This window comes from Coregonus clupeaformis, chromosome 27 (genome assembly GCF_020615455.1).
Source record: "Coregonus clupeaformis isolate EN_2021a chromosome 27, ASM2061545v1, whole genome shotgun sequence".
NCBI classification, from domain to species: domain Eukaryota; kingdom Metazoa; phylum Chordata; class Actinopteri; order Salmoniformes; family Salmonidae; genus Coregonus; species Coregonus clupeaformis.
The window spans coordinates 17,299,266-17,318,738 of record NC_059218.1 but is presented as its reverse complement, the minus strand read 5'-3'; the positions used below and the strand labels follow the sequence as shown (position 1 = coordinate 17,318,738).

At 42.2% G+C, this 19,473-nt stretch overlaps 1 protein-coding gene across 2 annotated transcripts; it reads right to left on the bottom strand.

Moving 5' to 3' along the window:
- Positions 1 to 728: 728 nt before the first annotated feature.
- On the bottom strand, positions 729 to 19,270 carry LOC121541579 (TNF receptor-associated factor 2-like). 2 transcript variants are annotated; one of them, XM_045208056.1, is made up of 12 exons: positions 19,081 to 19,270; positions 15,563 to 15,773; positions 14,726 to 14,804; positions 12,568 to 12,666; positions 12,143 to 12,304; positions 11,920 to 11,994; positions 11,632 to 11,706; positions 11,380 to 11,466; positions 10,224 to 10,703; positions 8,004 to 8,181; positions 5,274 to 5,422; positions 729 to 5,044 (listed from the first exon to the last, which is right to left on the bottom strand). In XM_045208056.1, the coding sequence occupies exons 2-12, from the start codon at positions 15,748 to 15,750 to the stop codon at positions 4,826 to 4,828; spliced, it is 1,791 nt and encodes a 596-aa protein (XP_045063991.1). In that variant the 5' UTR covers positions 15,751 to 15,773; positions 19,081 to 19,270; the 3' UTR covers positions 729 to 4,825. The 2 variants fall into 2 exon arrangements, with proteins under 2 accessions (XP_045063991.1, XP_041706620.2); XM_041850686.2 differs by lacking the exon at positions 19,081 to 19,270 and adding an exon at positions 18,888 to 19,027.
- Between the last annotated feature and the right edge of the window lie 203 nt (positions 19,271 to 19,473).

The following is a 19,473-nucleotide window of genomic DNA, read 5'->3' as shown; positions in this document are numbered from 1 at the left end:
TCACCTTCCAACAGGACAACGACCCTTAGCACACAGCCAAGACAACACAGGAGTGGCTTCGGGACAAGTCTCTGAATGTCCTTGAGTGGCCCAGCCAGAGCCCGGACTTGAACCCGATCTAACATTTCTGGAGAGACCTGAAAATAGCTGTGCAGCGATGCTCCCCATCCAACCTGACAGAGCTTGAGAGGATCTGCAGAGAAACTCCCCAAATACAAGTGTGCCGAGCTTGTAGCGTCATACCCAAAAAGACTTGAGGCTGTAATCGCTGCAAAAGGTGCTTCAACAAAGTACTGAGTAAAGGGTCTGAATACTTATGTAAATGTTATATTTCTGTTTTTAATTTTTTATAAATTTGCAAAAATGTATAGAAACCTGTTTTTGCCTCGTCATTATGGGGTATTATGTGTAGATTGATGAGGGGAAAAACGATTTAATCTATTTTAGAATAAGGCTGTAACGTAACAAAATGTGGAAAAACTAAAGGCGTCTCAATACTTTCCGAATGCACTGTAGAAGGAGACAAATCTCACCATAGGATAAAATCCACAGACTCATTTATCATTTCCATTTGCTATTTTCCAATGATTCCTGTCTATGTTTTATTCATCTTGCTGAGTAGCCTGGTTAAATTGGAAGGCTGCACCCTCACTCTCCTCAATCAGCATCCCTCAGAGGCGTGGTTATCTCCCTACACGCATCAATGGCAGAAATCGCCCTGCAATTACTTGGTTGCAAAAAATATTTATTGTTCGCCTAACTTCAGTGTATGTGATAAAACAAGCAATGTGTAGAGAATCATTGTACCATCTAAATCACTGTGAAATATATTTTCATTAACCGAAAGTAAAAGACTCAAAAGCAGGGGAGGAGATGGGGAGTAAATCCAGGATGGGGAAGAGTTGTTTGAATTCTGGAAAGTGTTGTTGCAACTCGCCTAGCTTCCACAAGGGGCTGCGTGTAGACAAAGGGCTCTATTCAATCCGCATCTTGGAAGTTCCGCTTTAATAGCGTGATTGTAATTTAATGGCAACGTTCCCGTTTTTGCAGAGATTGCATTCATGGTAAATGCTGCATATATTGGCTCAATCGGAAATTACCTTTAAATTTCTATTGCATAATCTGTAACACCTCACACTCAGTTTAACAGATTGAACAGAGCCCATAGTTCCTATAAAGGTACAGAATATGGTCAAGGGATATTTGCCTCGGAGTGAATCCGAGATTCTAAGAAACCAGAAGCTCTATTAGCTCTTTATCTCTGGCAGATGACCAACTCTCATCAAAAGGGATGAAATAATTCCTGTTTGAAGATCATGCATGACAACTGTAGTGATGGTGACCAGCGTAAAGCAATGGTGAGCAGCACCCCCTTCTGGTTGAATACAGGAACAGTAAAATCAAATGACAACTACCTCTCTCTAACCTGGAGGAAGAGATGGAGGCTGTCCTACTGTAAATGGCACCCTATTGACCAGGGCCCATAGGGGTAGTGCACCAAAGTAGTGCACTATAGCTGCAATTTGGGACACAGTCAGACGCTTGGTAAAAGACAAACAAAACCCAGAAATCCAATGACAAATGTATTGCATACTACATGTCCTGTAAGAGCCTTTCTAGCATATTTAGAGAACATCAATGAACACATCAGAATGTATATAGATCTGACGTCACAGTATACAAATCACAGAACAAAGTAGTACCCTGTGGAACATTTAAATAATACAAAGTGCACAAATAAAGTTAATTCAATTCAACTGCATCAACAACTGTTAAAACGGAACTGCTGAACTGTTTTCCTCTCACAGAAACAGTGGAGAGGACCACTGCATTAATGCTGTACATTCAGACACCTAAAGAAAGATATATGATTGTACTATAAGGAGATATTTTTCTGAACATACTAAATTGATGTCTCCATTAGTCTAGGTGGTTCCAAAAGTGGCCCTTGCATTATATTGGAATGAAACAAAAATACAAACCATAAATATACATTATTCTCCAAGCATATTTGGCACCATATTTGAGCATAGAATACAAGTACAACTTACAATACAACTTTTGTAATAATATGGAGGTAATATAGCATTTTGGCACAACACATGGATAAGTATTTATGTAAAGGACCGATTACGTATGAATCCCACCCGTATGTATACTATACTTACTGAACAACTTTTCCAGTTTGAAGCTGAAAAGCTACCTCTGCAGGAGGGATTCTTCTTATAATGAACATGGTCAGAATCAACTCCCGCAGAACCAAACCCTGTCTATAACCATCAGAGGACCAAACAACACCCTATTCACTGACTGATGTCCAGAGGCCAAATACTACCCATTATAACAACTAAAGCACCCTTTCTCAGAGGAAAATTATATCAGTGGTCCTCAACCTCTGGTCCGAGGACCTGCACCGATCTCTGGGATGCTGCTGACTGGTCCCTCAGATTGTTAGCTGACAAGAATGTAGCCAGTTCTCAAGTGCCTTCAAGGACCATAGCAGCTTACCAGTTCTTGGTACAAGAGGGACCATCGTTTTCGGGTCCCAGTGGCATAAAAAAGGTTGAGAAACTGAGTTAAATTACACAGAATTACTGTAGGAACCTTTAAAGAGTCATTTTGAGGAATGTAAACACAACCCCTTCATATTGTGTTTTTTAACCCACAGTTAACCTAGAAGAATGGGGTGCCATGGTTGGTATTATGTGGCAGAGCTTTTGTTGTTGCACCATATAAGCAATTCAACCAATATATGTTACTTTAAGGGGGTTTCCAGACCTGTCTTAAACCATCTCATTAAAACAAAAACTAGGTATCACTAATAATATATTCAACAATAACAATATGCGTATAGTAACATCAATATATTGAATTGTTCAACATTATGATATTATATGTATAAATTCTAATGAATATATTTATATATAGGCATCTGCTTGTGTTATACAGAAGCAGTGCGAGGTATGACATAATAATAATGCTATCTTTATTTATACTCCTCCAAACAAATGCTAATAAATGCGTTCGCCATTGGTCTATGAGGTAAGACAATCACGAACTGCGATACTGAATATGAATTGAACCCTCCCATGCACAGAGAGGTTTCAATACAGGTCAAGACTGGTTTCAAAACAGGTCTGTGAAAACCCTGACGCAAGTCCAGAGGGGGAAGACTATTGGGGTAAATCAGCACCCCCTGGTGGACATGCATAGAACCTACAGATATATTTCAGTTCTAAAGGATTTCCTCTGATTTAGCATTTTGGTCAGCGTCATTGTGGGGCTTCATGAATAATAACACCACCTACGCTAAGAGGATTCACTGTCACCCACAGGTTAATGGAATGTATGTAGAGTTACATCAAACATAAATTAATGATTTTCAACCCCTATGGTCCAATGGAAAAGTATACCATCACATTCACTTGTTTTCACTTCGAGGCTACATCCCTCTTTATCCTTCCACTTTAACCTCTTCAACTAACGCTCAACTGTCTGTGCTAAAATCAGCATCGATCGCCACACATTTTTCTTTTACATCGGAAAAACAAAGCTGAGAGCAGCAAAACTACATACAAATGTACCGTACTGTAATATGGACAGAAAACAAGGAACACACCATTCCTTCAGTTCACTGAACCTGTATTAACCTCCATCTATGGTGGGGCACAGTACTATGTGTTGAGATGTGAGCTACTGTACTGAGCATATCCTGGGGGAGAAGCTCTTCCAGGTTGGTGTATTTACCAATGACAGAAATACACTTGTTGTATGCCTCAGGCTTTGACTGGCAAGCTGCCTTATAACACCCTGATAACTCCACTGTATCTTCCACAGATGTACCGAACCACCAATCCCGTAACCCTCGACCCCTAAAGAGAAACAAGAAATGCAACACTAACAAGTATATGTAAAAGTATATGCCTGGATCCAAGAAATGCAGGCAATGTCCACCATTACAGGTGGTTTAACTCACTAACAAGTGTAACAACGAACAAGAGCCCTCCAGCAGCACAATGAAAGGAGAGAGCACTTCAACACTAACAGGCCAATAAAAGATAGCCGGCATGCAATTTGCGCAAAAAGGCAAACAAATGCCCATATTCTTATTCATAACATAACTCCACGTTTGTCTATGCAAATGTACTCAACAATGGCATTGAGAAGCTCACGACATCCACAATCAAAATCACTGGCGTTGAGATCGGAAACAAGAAAAAAGGCGAATACCCTGCTACACCAAGCCAAGCTCTACTTCTACGATAAGCAGTGGGTCCATTTTATACACTGACAGGGAAAAGGTTCATATCCCCCTTTTTACTATCCTCTAACCGTAGCGGCTAACGGCTACAATTCATTCTCTCCGAGACCAAATCAAGTCTTATGAAAAACAAAGAGAGAAAAAGATGCCCTCTAACCCAATTCAACCACCACATATCCCCATTTCAATGCCACAGGTTCTGTCCTACTCAATATTGAGACTATATTCTGGAGTTACTTTTCCATGGATACAAATAATACAGAGCTAAAGTGGGGTTCAAGCACCATGAGGAATCAAAATGTAGAGCTACAACAGAATTGCTCTGCAAAGGACCGCCTTGTACAACAGTGCAACAGCCTCCTGAGCTGGGCAAACTGGAGCCGCATGCAGCACACAGTAGAAAGCATGTCAGTCTCCCTACTACTGGAGGGGACTGAAATAGGCCCGAATGGATCCCAAATGGACCCAAATGCAGCTGAAATGGTGACCAAAAGCAGCCAAAACGGAGCCTGAATGGCCACAGTGCTGCTCAGTTGCCTTGCACTTCCACTTCAAAGTGTGCATCTAGAGGCCTGTGAGATCCACGGTGGCCTTGATGAAGATGATGTCATCGCGGATGTAGGAGTTCTTGGCGTCAAGCTTTGAGAGCGGGCAGAACAGCGGGCAGCCGCTGGCGATGTTCATCTCGCTCACAGGCCTCTGGAAGGAGGAGGAAGTGATGTCAGGCCGGAAGGCGTCGATGATGTGCTCCCTGCTACTCTGGTCCAGCAGCATCAGAGTCACCTGGTGAGTGAGTGAGTGAGTGAGTAAGTGAGTGAGAGAGAGATAATATTCCACATAAGCATGTCTGATTTATACATCACAAATCTTCATGCAAAATCTAAATGTATTGTACATTTTCAAACCAATTTGAAGATTTACAAATTACAAGATTGACGTGAATTTCAACATACAGTATGTAAAAAATATGATCAAACCTGTGCATTTTATAAACGAGTCCCCAGGTCCTTACCTTCTGGTTGAAGGGCCATTTCAGCAGAGCATCACTCAATCCCCTCATCACCACAAAGAACAGAGACAGGTGGCTGCCACGCCCTGTCCCGTCCCCATTCAGGTAGATCCGCAGACACATCTTATAGCCGTATTTACTGGTGTAGAATGCTGTTGACGAAAAATACATACACTACCGTTCAAAAGTTTGGGGTCACTTAGAAAAGCAATTTTTCTGTCCATTAAAATAACATCAAATTGATCAGAAATACAGTGTAGACATTGTTAATGTTGTAAATGGCTATTGTAGCTGGAAACGGCTGATTTTTAATGGAATATCTACATAGGCGTACAGAGGCCCATTATCAGCAACCATCAGTCCTGTGTTCCAATGGCACGTTGTGTTTGCTAATCCAAGTTTATCATTTTAAAAGGCTAACTGATCATTAGAAAACCCTTTTGCAATTATGTTAGCACAGCTGAAAACTGTTGTGCTGATTAAAGAAGCAATAAAACTGGCCTTCTTGAGACTAGTTGAGTATCTGGAGCATCAGCAATTGTGGGTTCGATTATAGGCTCAAAATGGCCAGAAACAAAGAACTTTCTTCTGAAACTCGTCAGTCTATTCTTGTTCTGAGAAATGAAGGCTATTCTATGTGAGAAATTGCCAAGAAACTGAAGATCTCGTACAACGCTGTGTACTACTCCCTTCACAGAACAGCGCAAACTGGCTCTAACCAGAATAGAAAGAGGAGTGGGAGGCCCCGGTGCACAACTGAACAAGAGGACAAATAGATTAGAGTGTCTAGTTTGAGAAACAGACGCCTCACAGGTCCTCAACTGGCAGCTTCATTAAATAGTACCCGCAAAACACCAGTCTCAACATCAACAGTGAAGAGGCGACTCCGGGATGCTGACCTTCTAGGCAGAGTTGCAAAGAAAAAGCCATATCTCAGACTGGCCAATAAAAATAAAAGATTAAGATGGGCAGTCTGAGATATGGCTTTTTCTTTGCAACTCTGCCTAGAAGGTCAGCATCCCGGAGTCGCCTCTTCACTGTTGAAGTTGAGACTGGTGTTTTGCGGGTACTACAGTGAGGGAAAAAACTATTTGATCCCCTGCTGATTTTGTACATTTGCCCACTGACAAAGAAACGATCAGTCTATAATTTTAATGGTCGGTTTATTTGAACAATGAGAGACAGAGTAACAACAAAAAAATCCAGAAAAACGCATTTGTCAAAAATGTTATGAATTGATTTGCATTTTAATGAGGGAAATAAGTATTTGACCCCCTCTCAACCAGAAAGATTTCTGGCTCCAAGGTGTCTTTTATACAGGTAACGAGCTGAGATTAGGAGCACACTCTTAAAGGGAGTGCTCCTAATCTCAGTTTGTTACCTGTATAAAAGACAACTGTCCACAGAAGCAATCAATCAATCAGATTCCAAACTCTCCACCATGGCCAAGACCAAAGAGCTCTCCAAGGATGTCAGGGACAAGATTGTAGACCTACACAAGGCTGGAATGGGTTACAAGACCATCGCCAAGCAGCTTGGTGAGAAGGTGACAACAGTTGGTGCGATTATTCGCAAATGGAAGAAACACAAAAGACTGTCAATCTCCCTCGGCCTGGGGCTCCATGCAAGATCTCACCTTGTGGATTTGCAATGATCATGAGAACGGTGAGGAATCAGCCCAGAACTACACGGGAGGATCTTGTCAATGATCTCAAGGCAGCTGGGACCATAGTCACCACGAAAACAATTGGTAACACACTACGCCGTGAAGGACTGAAATCCTGCAGCGCCCGCAAGGTCCCCCTGCTCAAGAAAGCACATATACAGGCCCGTCTGAAGTTTGCCAATGAACATCTGAATGATTCAGATGAGAACTGGGTGAAAGTGTTGTGGTCAGATGAGACCAAAATCGAGCTCTTTGGCATCAACTCAACTCGCCGTGTTTGGAGGAGGAGGAATGCTGCCTATGACCCCAAGAACACCATCCCCACTGTCAAACATGGAGGTAGAAACATTATGCTTTGGGGGTGTTTTTCTGCTAAGGGGACAGGACAACTTCACCGCATCAAAGGGACGATGGACGGCGCCATGTACCGTCAAATCTTGGGTGAGAACCTCCTTCCATCAACCAGGGCATTGAAAATGGGTTGTGGATGGGTATTCCAGCATGACAATGACCCAAAACACATGGCCAAGGCAACAAAGGAGTGGCTCAAGAAGAAGCACATTAAGGTCCTGGAGTGGCCTAGCCAGTCTCCAGACCTTAATCCCATAGAAAAACTGTGGAGGGAGCTGAAGGTTCAAGTTGCCAAACGTCAGGCTCGAAACCTTAATGACTTGGAGAAGATCTGCAAAGAGGAGTGGGACAAAATCCCTCCTGAGATGTGTGCAAACCTGGTGGCCAACTACAAGAAACGTCTGACCTCTGTGATTGCCAACAAAGGTTTTGCCACCAAGTACTAAGTCATGTTTTGCAGAAGGGTCAAATACTTATTTCCCTCATTAAAATGCAAATTAATTTATAACATTTTTAACATGCGTTTTTCTGGATTTTTGTTGTTGTTATTCTGTCTCTCACTGTACTACGGAACAATGTAGTCTCAAATTGGACTCAGGTTGTTCTGGCTTCAGTCTTGACTCTGTCTCAAAGCCCCTTTGGTCTCAGTCTTAACTCGGACTGGAATAGCTCTGGTCTCGCTTCAGGTGGTCTACAGCACTGGTTCTGGGAGTTACCTGGTGAGAACATGGCAGGGGCTCGGCCAGCGATGGCGTCCTGTCTCTTTTTGGTGAAGTCAGAGATCCTCCAGACGAAGACGCCGTCGAATGTGGTGGCCGACATCTCCCTAAGCCTGCCCTCCATCTCCGCTACCGTCAGGTCCTTCAGCCCAACCGTCCTCTCCAGCTGCCGCACCTGAGACACGCGCACGCACACACACACCAATGTGCTAGCTTCTATGAATTCAAAACCCTCTGAATCTCCAGCTTTATACCCCATTATACAACGGGTGGTTTGGAATTCCCATTGTTAGAGCCTCTCCTGCCCATGATATATGAGACAACATACACATGGCCACTTTCATATAAAGTTTACGTCGTTACCTAGCAACCCACTCCCACTACTACAACTACTAATCTTAGCACCTATAACTCCTCATTGATGATTTTAAAGTTACTTTTGATTTGTTTTATCTACTAATGTTTAATGAATGGTGCCAACAAGAAGAGGAGGAGGAGGATATTAAAGAAATGAAACAAGAGGAAGAGCATAGAAAAGGAGAGAAATTAAGAAGTTAACTACATCAAGACAAACCAACTGGGCAGTGAAGTGCTTTCTGGAATGGCTGTCAGAAAAGGGGATAAACATCGATCTGGCAACTGTTTCAAAACAGGAGATGGGTAATATTCTCCGGAGTTTCTACGCCACCTACTGAATAAGGTGTGGTTTGATTTGCAGTTGCACTTTGGCCGAAAAAGCAATGAAGGAAATCACAAACTGAAGCCAAACTAATTCGTAATAATAGAAGACAAAAATGAAGAAACCAAGAACCAAAAAAATCCAATGGAAATAGACAGAGAGAATCGTTGTGGCTGCATGTATGAGAACCTACGGGAACGAGCTCTGCCCCGGGGAAAATTACATAAATAAATAGCTGTCGATGCTGCGACCATCCGAAAAACAATGTCATTGTGGTTTCTATTCTGATCTGCTGTATCAATGTCTTTGCTACAATGTTTCAGCGCTGTTTTCAGATCCATGGACAGCGCCCCTATACAATGTTTCGATCTGGCATCCAATTTTCGTATGCATAGACCAGACGTGCATTGTTTTCAGAACCATGGACAGCGTCCCTAGAAAACAAGGTTCTGGAAGTACTACTTCAGTAGTTTTTGGGGGTATCTGTACTTTACTATTTATATTTTTGGCAACTTTTACTTTTACTTCACTACATTCCTAAAGACAATAATGTACTTTTTACTCCATACATTTTCCCTGACACCCAAAAGTACTTGTTACATTTTGACAGGAAAATGGTCCAATTCACACACTTATCAAGAGAACATCCCTGGTCATCCCTACTGCCTCTGATCTGGCGGACTCACTAAACACAAATGCTTCGTTTGTAAATGATGTCTGAGCGTTGGAGTGCGCCCCTGGCTATCCGTCAATAAAAAAATACAAGAAAATTGTGCTGTCTGGTTTGCTTAATATAAGGAATTTGAAATGATTTATACTTTTATACTTTTGATATCTAAGTACATTTTAGCAATTCCATTTACTTTTGATACTTAAATATATTTAAAATCAAATACTTTTAGACTTTTACTCAAGTAGTATTTTACTGGGTGACTTTCACTTTTACTTGAGTCATTTGCTATTAAGGTATCTTTACTTTTACTCAAGTATGACAATTTAGTACATTTTACACCACTGTGTACGCCCCTAGGCTTCGCTTCGTGGCAGGGCCCATATCACAGCCATGATAAAAATGTCATAACACATGACCGCTCATGTATTATTGCTTAAGTGAGTAATGCCATTGAATTTTAAGTGGCACTCCAGTCACCTTTTAACCATATTTAACACCTGATTTACTTAACAAAAGGCACATCTCAATAGGTGGTCCAGGTAAGTCATGACATAGCACAACTGAGGGGGTGGGCCTGTTTTGCTCTCTCTTGCTCCTCTTTGGTTCATCAAGTAAGGGGGAGGCTGATTACATCACGGATTCATATCAGACCAACTCCTTGAATGCCCTACACTTTGAAGTTTGCAGTTATGTAAAAAAAAAAGTTTTTACCCTTTAGTGTGTGTATTTTACTGTATTTATACTTGAGCTATCGCTTTTCAACAGTAAAAGTAAAACAATCGCTGGAGGACGTCTTTAAATATTGGAAAGGGGCTCTATAAATCAAATTACAATTTCATTTCTGCTTCAGGGTCTTCCTTCCTACCTTGTTGCTCAGGGCATCAATCTTATCCTGGTCCAGGCGATGCTGTCTGTTACCTGCTTCCATGGTGGTGGTGAAGCGTTCTACCTCTCGGTTCAACACACACACCACATTCTCAAACGTCCCCACCTTCACCTCCAGGTCGGTGCACCTGCGTCCCAGCTCCGCCACCTTGGTCTTCTCACTGTGGAGCTGCAGCTCCAGGGCCGCCCCCACCGAGCTGGGCAGGGGGGTGAAGGAGGTGGACACGGTCAGTGTTGTTGCCGGGGTGGGAGGTGGAGGCAGGGGAAGAGCCGGGGCAGGAGGCCCGGGGAGGCCTAAGGAGGAGGAAGAGGAGGAGGTGGCCCCCTGCACGGTAGGCCCGATAGAAGTGGTGCTGAGCTGGGAGACGCGGGCTTCCAGCTCCCTAAGGGAATGGTGGAGGTCCAGGAGCTTGTGTCCGGCTTGCTCCAGTCCATGTGGCTGCAGGCCCTCCATGCTCACCTTCAGGGATAGAGAGGGGGAACATAAGTAAACACCAAGAAAATAACCACTCCCTCAACGTCAACAAAACAAAGGAGCTGATTGTAGACTAGGAGACAGAAGATACTGTGTATTTAAATACTGTATTCTCGACAAAGCTCATTCTAATACTTTTACTACTGTACGTTGCATTTTAGTTACACTGTTTATATGCACCACATATTTATTTATATACTGGATTCTCAACATTGCTCACTCTAATATATATACTGCTGTACATACCATTTTTAGTATATCTTGGGTGAATTAATCCGGTGTACATATGTATAGATTGCATTTGGATTATTGTTACAGTGCTGTTTGGGTTGTTAATTAGATTTGTTCCGATGTTTCTTGATTTATTATTATTTTTTAGTGTAATTATTTGTGTACTTTATTGACATTTTACTGCATTGTTAGGAGCTAGTAACATCAGCATTTTGCTGCACCCGCTATAACATCTGCTAAACTGTGTATGCGACCAATAAACTTTGATTTGATTTGACGAGGCAAGTAACGCTAACGCTAATGTAACTGCTAAGTAAATGCTTATGCAACCAACCATAATTTAGCGTAATAGGTGTGTACACTGCTATTCACCAATTAAAAAGCTGTATAAACGACATTTCCGCTGCACTACATCCATGCTCACCCTCACCTTCATACCCATAATGTAGTGTAGCAGCAGGTTGAGGTGTTCGTATGCGCAGGCCCTCTCGTGGTCGTGGATCCTCTCCTTCTCCACCTGCACAGAGAGCGGGGGAGAGGACAGCTGTTTTAACAGAATCACTTTAACCAGGTATTAACTAAGAAATAACATGGTAAAATGGTAATTACACAGTAACAACCTTGTTTGTTTCATTAGGATTGATTGAAACCATAGCTCTGAAGAGATAATAATGCTACTTACTGACATATCACACCCAACAACATGGAATCTGCATGGCGTTCTGAATTTGCTGCAGAACTTAATGTGGTCCACATACTAGGGAAATAGCCAAAGACGAAAAAATACACAATGATTTGACAAGTTCTACAGCCATTTCAAACATCACCCTTCTTAAAATAGTGTGGCTTATTTTCTCTCAATATTGTGCTTCCTTTCCTGTCATGCATTTTCCAAATGGATTCAGTCACAAGTTCCCAATAATAATATAAAAACGGCTATATTGTGTGTGTTGAACATTTAAGAACTCACCTTCTCCCTGGGGATTTTCTTCTTGGCACAGCCTTCACAGATCATGGGGTACTTTGGGCAGATCTCGTCGTGGGCCTAAAAATGACATGTTTTTGTATAGCTTTTTACACAAATTGATGCTACTACTCCTTGCAATCTTGACGCGATCATAAACCAGCCATTTGAGAGATTTCACCACCAACAGATGGATGGATGTTCTCTCAGAGCCTGCATAATTTCTCACCTTGATGTTTTTGAAATGGAATGGTTCCTTGCAGTACTTGCAGTTGAGGGTTCTCTCGGGGCACTCTCGCTCGTTGTGGCGTTCCTGTTCGTTGAAGCAGATCCGCTCTTTACAGGAGGGGCAGGGGATGATCATGTACTCACACTTCTCCTCGTGGCTCAACTGTAAGAGACCGAAAATTAAGTTTGGATTATTTTGACTTTAGTATACGTTCATAAGCGTATAACCAAGGATCTTCAGTCAAACTGATTGAGAAAAAAGAGCAAAGCAAAACCCAGACATACACTACAGTACTGAGATGCATTGCTTACAAGCATTTCTGGCACATTGGTGGTGCTCCTTCTTTTCAATAATGCCTGTCTGTCTAAATGCATCGTTTAAATGATGAAAAGGTTGATAATCAGTCTAAAAAACACCCAACTAACCTCGTATTCTTTAATATTGCCTTTCCAAGTGCAGCCTTCGTTGATGCAGACAGCAGAGAGGTTTTCGACCTCTCTTCGAGCTGCGTTGTCAGGAAAAGCCTGCAGAAGTGAGAGCAAACAAAAATGGAGGCTTTTGCTGTTACAGTTAATCTGTTCTGTTTTCCGAACGCATCATTTATGATTGCGAGGTGTGTGTGTGTGTGCGTGTGTGTGAGAGAGATAAGTGCACACGCTCCAAATAACATGGACGCACTGGCACTACCTTTAAATTATACAACACAAAGAGAATCTACTGTACACACGGATAACACCATTTAGACATTACTTCTGAATGACAGGGCTTTTATAAAACCAGTGTAAACAACGTCCAATTCAAAAGTTGAATGACATCACCAGTATTTAAAGGATACATTTTGATCATACTTTTTCTTTGAGACGATAAACTGACTCTGTAATAAAAGACTGTGAAGAAGAAGCTCCTTCACCAGAGATTGAGATCTTTTAAATACAGTGCATTCAGAAAGTATTCAGACCCCTTTACTTTTTCCACATTTTGTTATGTTACAGCCTTATTCTAAAATGGATTAAATAGTTTCCCCCCCCCCCTCATCAATCTACAAACAATAACCCATAATGACGAAGCAAAAACAGTTTTTTAGAAATTTGCATATTTATTACAAATAAAAAACGGAAATATAACATTTACATAAGTATTCATACCCTTTACTCAGTACTTTGTTAAAGCACCTTTGGCAGTACCTTTGGCAGCCTTGAGTCTTCTTGGGTATGACGCTACAAGCTTGGCACACTTGCATTTGGGGAGTTTCTCCATTAATCTCTGCAGATCCTCTCAAGCTCTGTCAGGTTAGATGGGGAGCGTTGCTGCACAGCTATTTTCAGGTCTCTCCAGAGATGTTCGATCAGGTTCAAGTCCGGGCTCTGGCTGGGCCACTCAAGGACATTCAGAGACTTGTTCCGAAGCCACTCCTGCGTTGTCTTGGCTGTGTGCTTAGGGTCGTTGTCCGGTTGGAAGGTGAACCTTCACCCCAGTCTGAGGTCCTGAGTGCTCTGGAGCAGGTTTTCATCAAGGATCTCTCTGTACTTTGCTACGTTCATCTTTCCCTCGATCCTGACTAGTCTCCCAGTCCCTGCCGCTGAAAAACATCCCCACAGCATGATGCTGCCACCACCGTGCTTCACCGTAGGGATGGTGCCAGGTTTCCCCCAGACGTGACACTTGGCATTTAGGCCAAAGAGTTCAATCTTGGTTTCATCAGACCAGAGAATCTTGTTTCTCATGTTCTGAGAGTCTTTAGGTGCCTTTTGGCAAACTCCAAGCGGGCTGTCATGTGCCTTTTACTGAGGAGTGGCTTCCGTCTGGCCACTCTACCATAAAGGCCTGATTGGTGGAGCGCTGCAGAGATGGTTGTCCTTCTGGATGGTCCCCCGTTCTCCACAGAGGAACTCTAGAGCTCGGTCAGAGTGACCATCGGGTTCTTGGTCACGGATTTCTCAGTTTGGCCAGGCGACCAGCTCTAGGAAGAGTCTTGGTGGTTCCAAACTTCTTCCATTTAAGAATGATGGCCACTGTGTTCTTGGGGACTTCAATGCTGCAGACATTTTGTGGTACCCTTCCCCAGATCTGTGCCTCGACACAATCCTGTCTCGGAGCTCTATGGACAATTCCTTCGACCTTGTGGCTTGGTTTTTGCTCTGACATGCACTGTCAACTGTGGGACCTTAAATAGACAGGTGTGTGCCTTTCCAAATCATGTCCAATCAATTGAATTTACCACAGGTGGACTCCAATCAAGTTGTAGAAACATCTCAAGGATGATCAATGGAAACAGGATGCACCTGAGCTCAATTTCAAGTCTCATAGCAAAGGGTCTGAATACTTATGAAAATAAAGTATTTATGTTTTTTATTTTTAATACATTTGCAAAAAATTCTAAAAACCTGTTTTCGCTTTTTCATTATGGGGTACTGTGTGTAGATTGATGAGGATTATTATTTTTTAAATCCATTTTAGAATAAGGTTGTAACGTAACAAAATGTGGAAAATTTCAAGGGGTCTGAATACTCTCTGAATGCACTGTATGTATTCAAGAAGAAGTGTGCCTATATGTTCACAAAGACCAACATTGTTGACACTTACACAGCCTTGTTTTAGAATCGACGTCAGCTCTTCAAAAATGTCCTCTTTGATACAAGCATTGCATTTCTGAGGTCCATCTCTGCAATGGGAATATGATGTCGACAAACATTACAAAATAACAGTACAGTGTGTCATATTGTCAAATGTTTCATATACACTGAGTGTACAAAACATTAACAACACCTTCCTAACATTGAGTTGCCCCCCTCCCCTCTTTTGCCCTCAGAACATCCTCAATTCGTCGGGGCATGGATTCTACAAGGTGTCGAAAGCGTTCCACAGGGATGCTGGCCCATGTTGACTCCATTGCTTCCCACAATTGTGTCAAGTTGGCTGGATGTCCTTCTGGTGGTGGACCATTCTTGATACACACGGGAAACTGTTGTGCGGGAAAATCCCAGTAGAATTGCAGTTCTTGACACAAACCGGTGCGCCTGGCACCTACTACCATACCCCGTTCAAAGGCACTTAAATATTTTGTCTTGCCCATTGACCCTCTGATGGCACACATACACAATCCATGTCTCAAGGCCTAAAAATCCTTATTTAACCCGTCTCCTCCGCTTCATCTACACTGATTAAAGTGGATTTAACAAGTGACATCAATAAGGGATCATAGCTTTTACCTGGATTCACCTGGTCAGTCTATGTCATGGAAAGAGCAGGTGTTAATGTTTTGTACACTCAGTGTATTCATCAAGCATCATATCTTGGGGGGCATTTCAATAGTCTAAAGTTGATTTCTTATGTTTTACCAGACCAGCACATACACAATACAGGGAAAGGAGACAATAAAGACAATTGTATACAATTGAGATACACTCTTCGAACTCCTACCTGACAGTCATATTGAAGCAGTAGGAACAGAAGCGGTGTCCACACTGGGCTTGGAAGGGCCTCCGCAGCAGGTTGTGACAGCAGTTACACAGGTGCTTATCCTCCAGCTTATTGGCCAGGATCTTCTTGGGGAAGCCGGGTTTGTTGCTCTCCATGGACGATGGAGGGGATGGTTCTTGCGTGGCCATGATTCACTCAGTACACCTCAGACCTGGCAACAACAACGTCACAGAGTCAAAATAAATGTGAAAAGACTACTATGAGGTATTGACATGACAAGGCAGGTTTTTCTATGTGTTGATGACATGATAAAGCTAGGATGATCAGTGTGCGCAGGTCTCCATTTGCCATCTTCTTCTGAGTCCGAGTATCTTTTTGAAATCAAACTATAATACTGGTTAATAAAGATAGAGGAATGTGCAGAAGGTAGGCTACATACTGACTTTTCTTGATATGACACTAGGGTTGTTCCACCAATTTGGTACCTTTTGAGAAGCGTAACTTGGTCAATTTATTTTTTTATTTCACCTAATTGTAACATTCTGTGAACGTGAACATGTTCAAATTCCATAAAAAACAAGTTTTCCCATCTCAAGAGGTTAAATAAAAAATTACTATAGTAAGTGCCTATTAAGTGCCAAATAAAATAACAGGGTTGACAAATTCATCTAAAATCTGCCATAAATCTCCTTGACACAGGGAAATGGAAGCGTGTTGTGTGCAACAGGGAGGGGCAATAGAATGCAAGCTTCACAAAAAATATTAAATTGTTTTTAAAAATCTAGCCTATCTATAAGTAACAGGGTGTTATGCTCGACCCGCTCTGCTTCCCACTACTACAGGCATTGGATTTTCCATGTATATTTTGAGGTTGGACGTTAGCACTTTAGCCACACCGATTGACATCACCTCGTTAGTCAGTGTGTTACACCTGTGCTGGCTTGTCATCTCGTTAGTCGGAAGGTGTTTCACCTTTGCTGGCCCAGGTGATATTTAAGAGTGGCTGGCTCAGTGCTCTTGAGAGATGTGGAGGGTTAACACCTTTAGTTGGTACGCCCTAGTTGAGTTCTTTAAAAATAATATTTTATCTGATCTTCCCTGTTGTCGTTTTGTGCCACTTTTTGGTTTGCTTCCTGTCTTTAAGTTTGGTGTGGGTTTTTATTTTGTTTGCCTCTTCTTGGGCAAATTCAGTGGGTGCTCATGGTGGGTGTCTTTTAGGTCCCAGTTGTTGTTGCTAGTTGCAAAACAAAGGAGATGATCGTGGACTTCAGGAAAAAGCAGAGGGTGCACCCCCCTATCCACATTGACGGGACCGACGTGGAGAAGGTGGAAAGCTTCAAGTTCCTTGGCGTACACATCACTGACAAACTGAAATGGTCCACCCATGCAGACAGAGTGGTGAAGAAGGCGCAACAGAGCCTCTTCAACCTCAGGAGGCAGAACAAATTTGGCTTGGCACCTAAAACCCTCACAAACTTTTACAGATGCACAATTGAGAGCATCCTGTCGGGCTGTATCACCACCTGGTACGGCAACTGCACCGCCCGCAACCGCAGGGCTCTCCAGAGGGTGGTGCGGTCTGCCCAACGCATTACCGGGGGCAAACTACCCACCCTCCAGGACACCTACAGCACCCAACGTCTCAGGAAGGCCAAAAAGATCAAGGCCATCAACCACCCGAGCCACTGCCTGTTCACCCCGCTATCTTCCAGAAGGCAAGGTCAGTACAGGTGCATCAAAGCTGGCACCGAGAGAATGAAAAACAGCTTCTATCTCAAGGCCATCAGACTGTTAAATAGCCATCACATTAGAGGCTGTTGCTGCCTATTGAAATCAATGGCCACTTTAAGAAATGGAACACTAGTCACTTTAATGTTTACATATCTTTCACTACTCATCTCATATGTATATACTGTATTCTATAATATTCTACTGTATCTTAGTCCATGCCGCTATGTCAATGCTTGTCCATATGTGTATATATTATTTACATTTTTTGTCATTAAGCAGATGCTCTTATCCAGAGCAACTTACAGTTAGTGATTCCATTCCTTACTTAGATTTGTGTGTATTGGGTATATGTTGTTAAATTGTTAGATATTACCGTACTGTCAGAGCTAGAAGCACAAGCAGTTTGCTACACCCACAATAACATCTGCTAAACACGTGTATGTGACAAATAAAATGTGATTTGATTTAGTCAACTTTCAGTGAACACCCACATGAGTGTCTTTCAGAACCCCTCCTAAAACCCCACCTTTTTTCGTTTTGGTTGTTGTCAGCGACTGTTAGTTCCCCCTTCTGTTTGAGTGACAATTTTTTCATTTTCTTGCTGGGGAACGTAACGCCACAAAACACCAGAAAATGGACAATGAGAGTAGAACCATCTCACCTGCTTTTACACTATGATTTGACTATTAGATGTTCAATGTTTTTAAAATATATATTTAAAAATGAATATTTCCACCATTTTATAACGAGCAGTTCACGTAACTGGGTTGACCTTTTAAAATGAGACCAGAGTAAATTAAAAACATTATATAAATAAGTCTTCAGAAATGACTGTCAAAGCAACTAAATAACTAGGGCTTTATGACAATGGTGAAAACTTATATGTCGGGGTTAAAATCTTCCTAGAAGGTACAGCGGGTGCATGGAGGGACATGTCAAAATGCTGAGAATGTATTGAATTCTCCATGTGGTCTATATTAAAAGGGCACTTCATTTAATATAACATGCTTTTAAAATGCAATAATTGTGCACAATTTCTACTTAAGATATCAAAGGGATGCAAAAGGCACTCTTTTCGTGGAACGACCCACTAATATAATACTACTTCGGTCAGAGAGAGCCACAATTTGGCAGATCTGATAGGCTATGAAAGCAAGCCAATGTTGCTTGTTTAGATGGTGGCATTATAGCTCAACCGCAATGTTCATATAAAATAAACAGGTGGCATCTAACCTAATCATTTGACATTCTAAAAAGCTTGTCATTGTAGTACTAGAAAATATAAAATATTTTTTTCTAACACCCATCATTTGAAACATTACGGTACAGAGGACACACGATCCACCACATGGTATCCTTGTACTAATACATGCACCGTGCATAAAGACAGTTGACACTATCAACGACAACTTCAATGTAGCTAGCCAGGCCTATTGAGAGAGCTAGCATAAGGGCCGTCTCCCTTTGTTTACATTTCGAGTCAGCAGTCGTAGCGCCTTGTCGCTTGAGCTACATTCATGTCAGAACAGTTGATGGTCATGTCACCACAAACGAAATGCGCGGCGCACAGTCAGACAATCCGAATGATGCTTACAAATCGTAAATCCATTGTTGTCGCCCTCCGCTTTCCCCAGTTGTCGTTGCTATAGCTATCAGCATCTTTAGCTGGAAGTGGTACCCTACACGTCAGCCGCCACGCCCCTTTAAAAAAGCAGGTGCACAAACCAGTTCGCTGTCGAAAAGGTTTCGTATTGAAAATGGACGATGGGCAATTACATGACATTTACCAGCGATTGAAACCCTCATCGCTTGCAGGGATAGTAGCTCCTTCTCGTCGTAGCCCCGCGGGCGTTAAATGTACAAATGTTGCATGCGACTCTACAGCAGAATGATTCAGTTTTAATGTTAACATAATAAATATGGTAACGAGAAGCTAGCTAGGGTTGTTATTGTTCAACTTCGCCATTGCACTATGCAGTGTGGGTGTTACGTAACGTGCAGCCTGAACATGGGTTGACCAATGATGTGTAGGATGATATATATAAAATTAGGATTGATTTGATAGCCAGGCCAAACGTAAGCCCGTAAAGGGAGGTGCATTCCTAACGGTATTCCTTTTCTAAAAGTTTCATATTAGACCAATTAAAATACATAAATACTCAAATATAATAGATATGGAC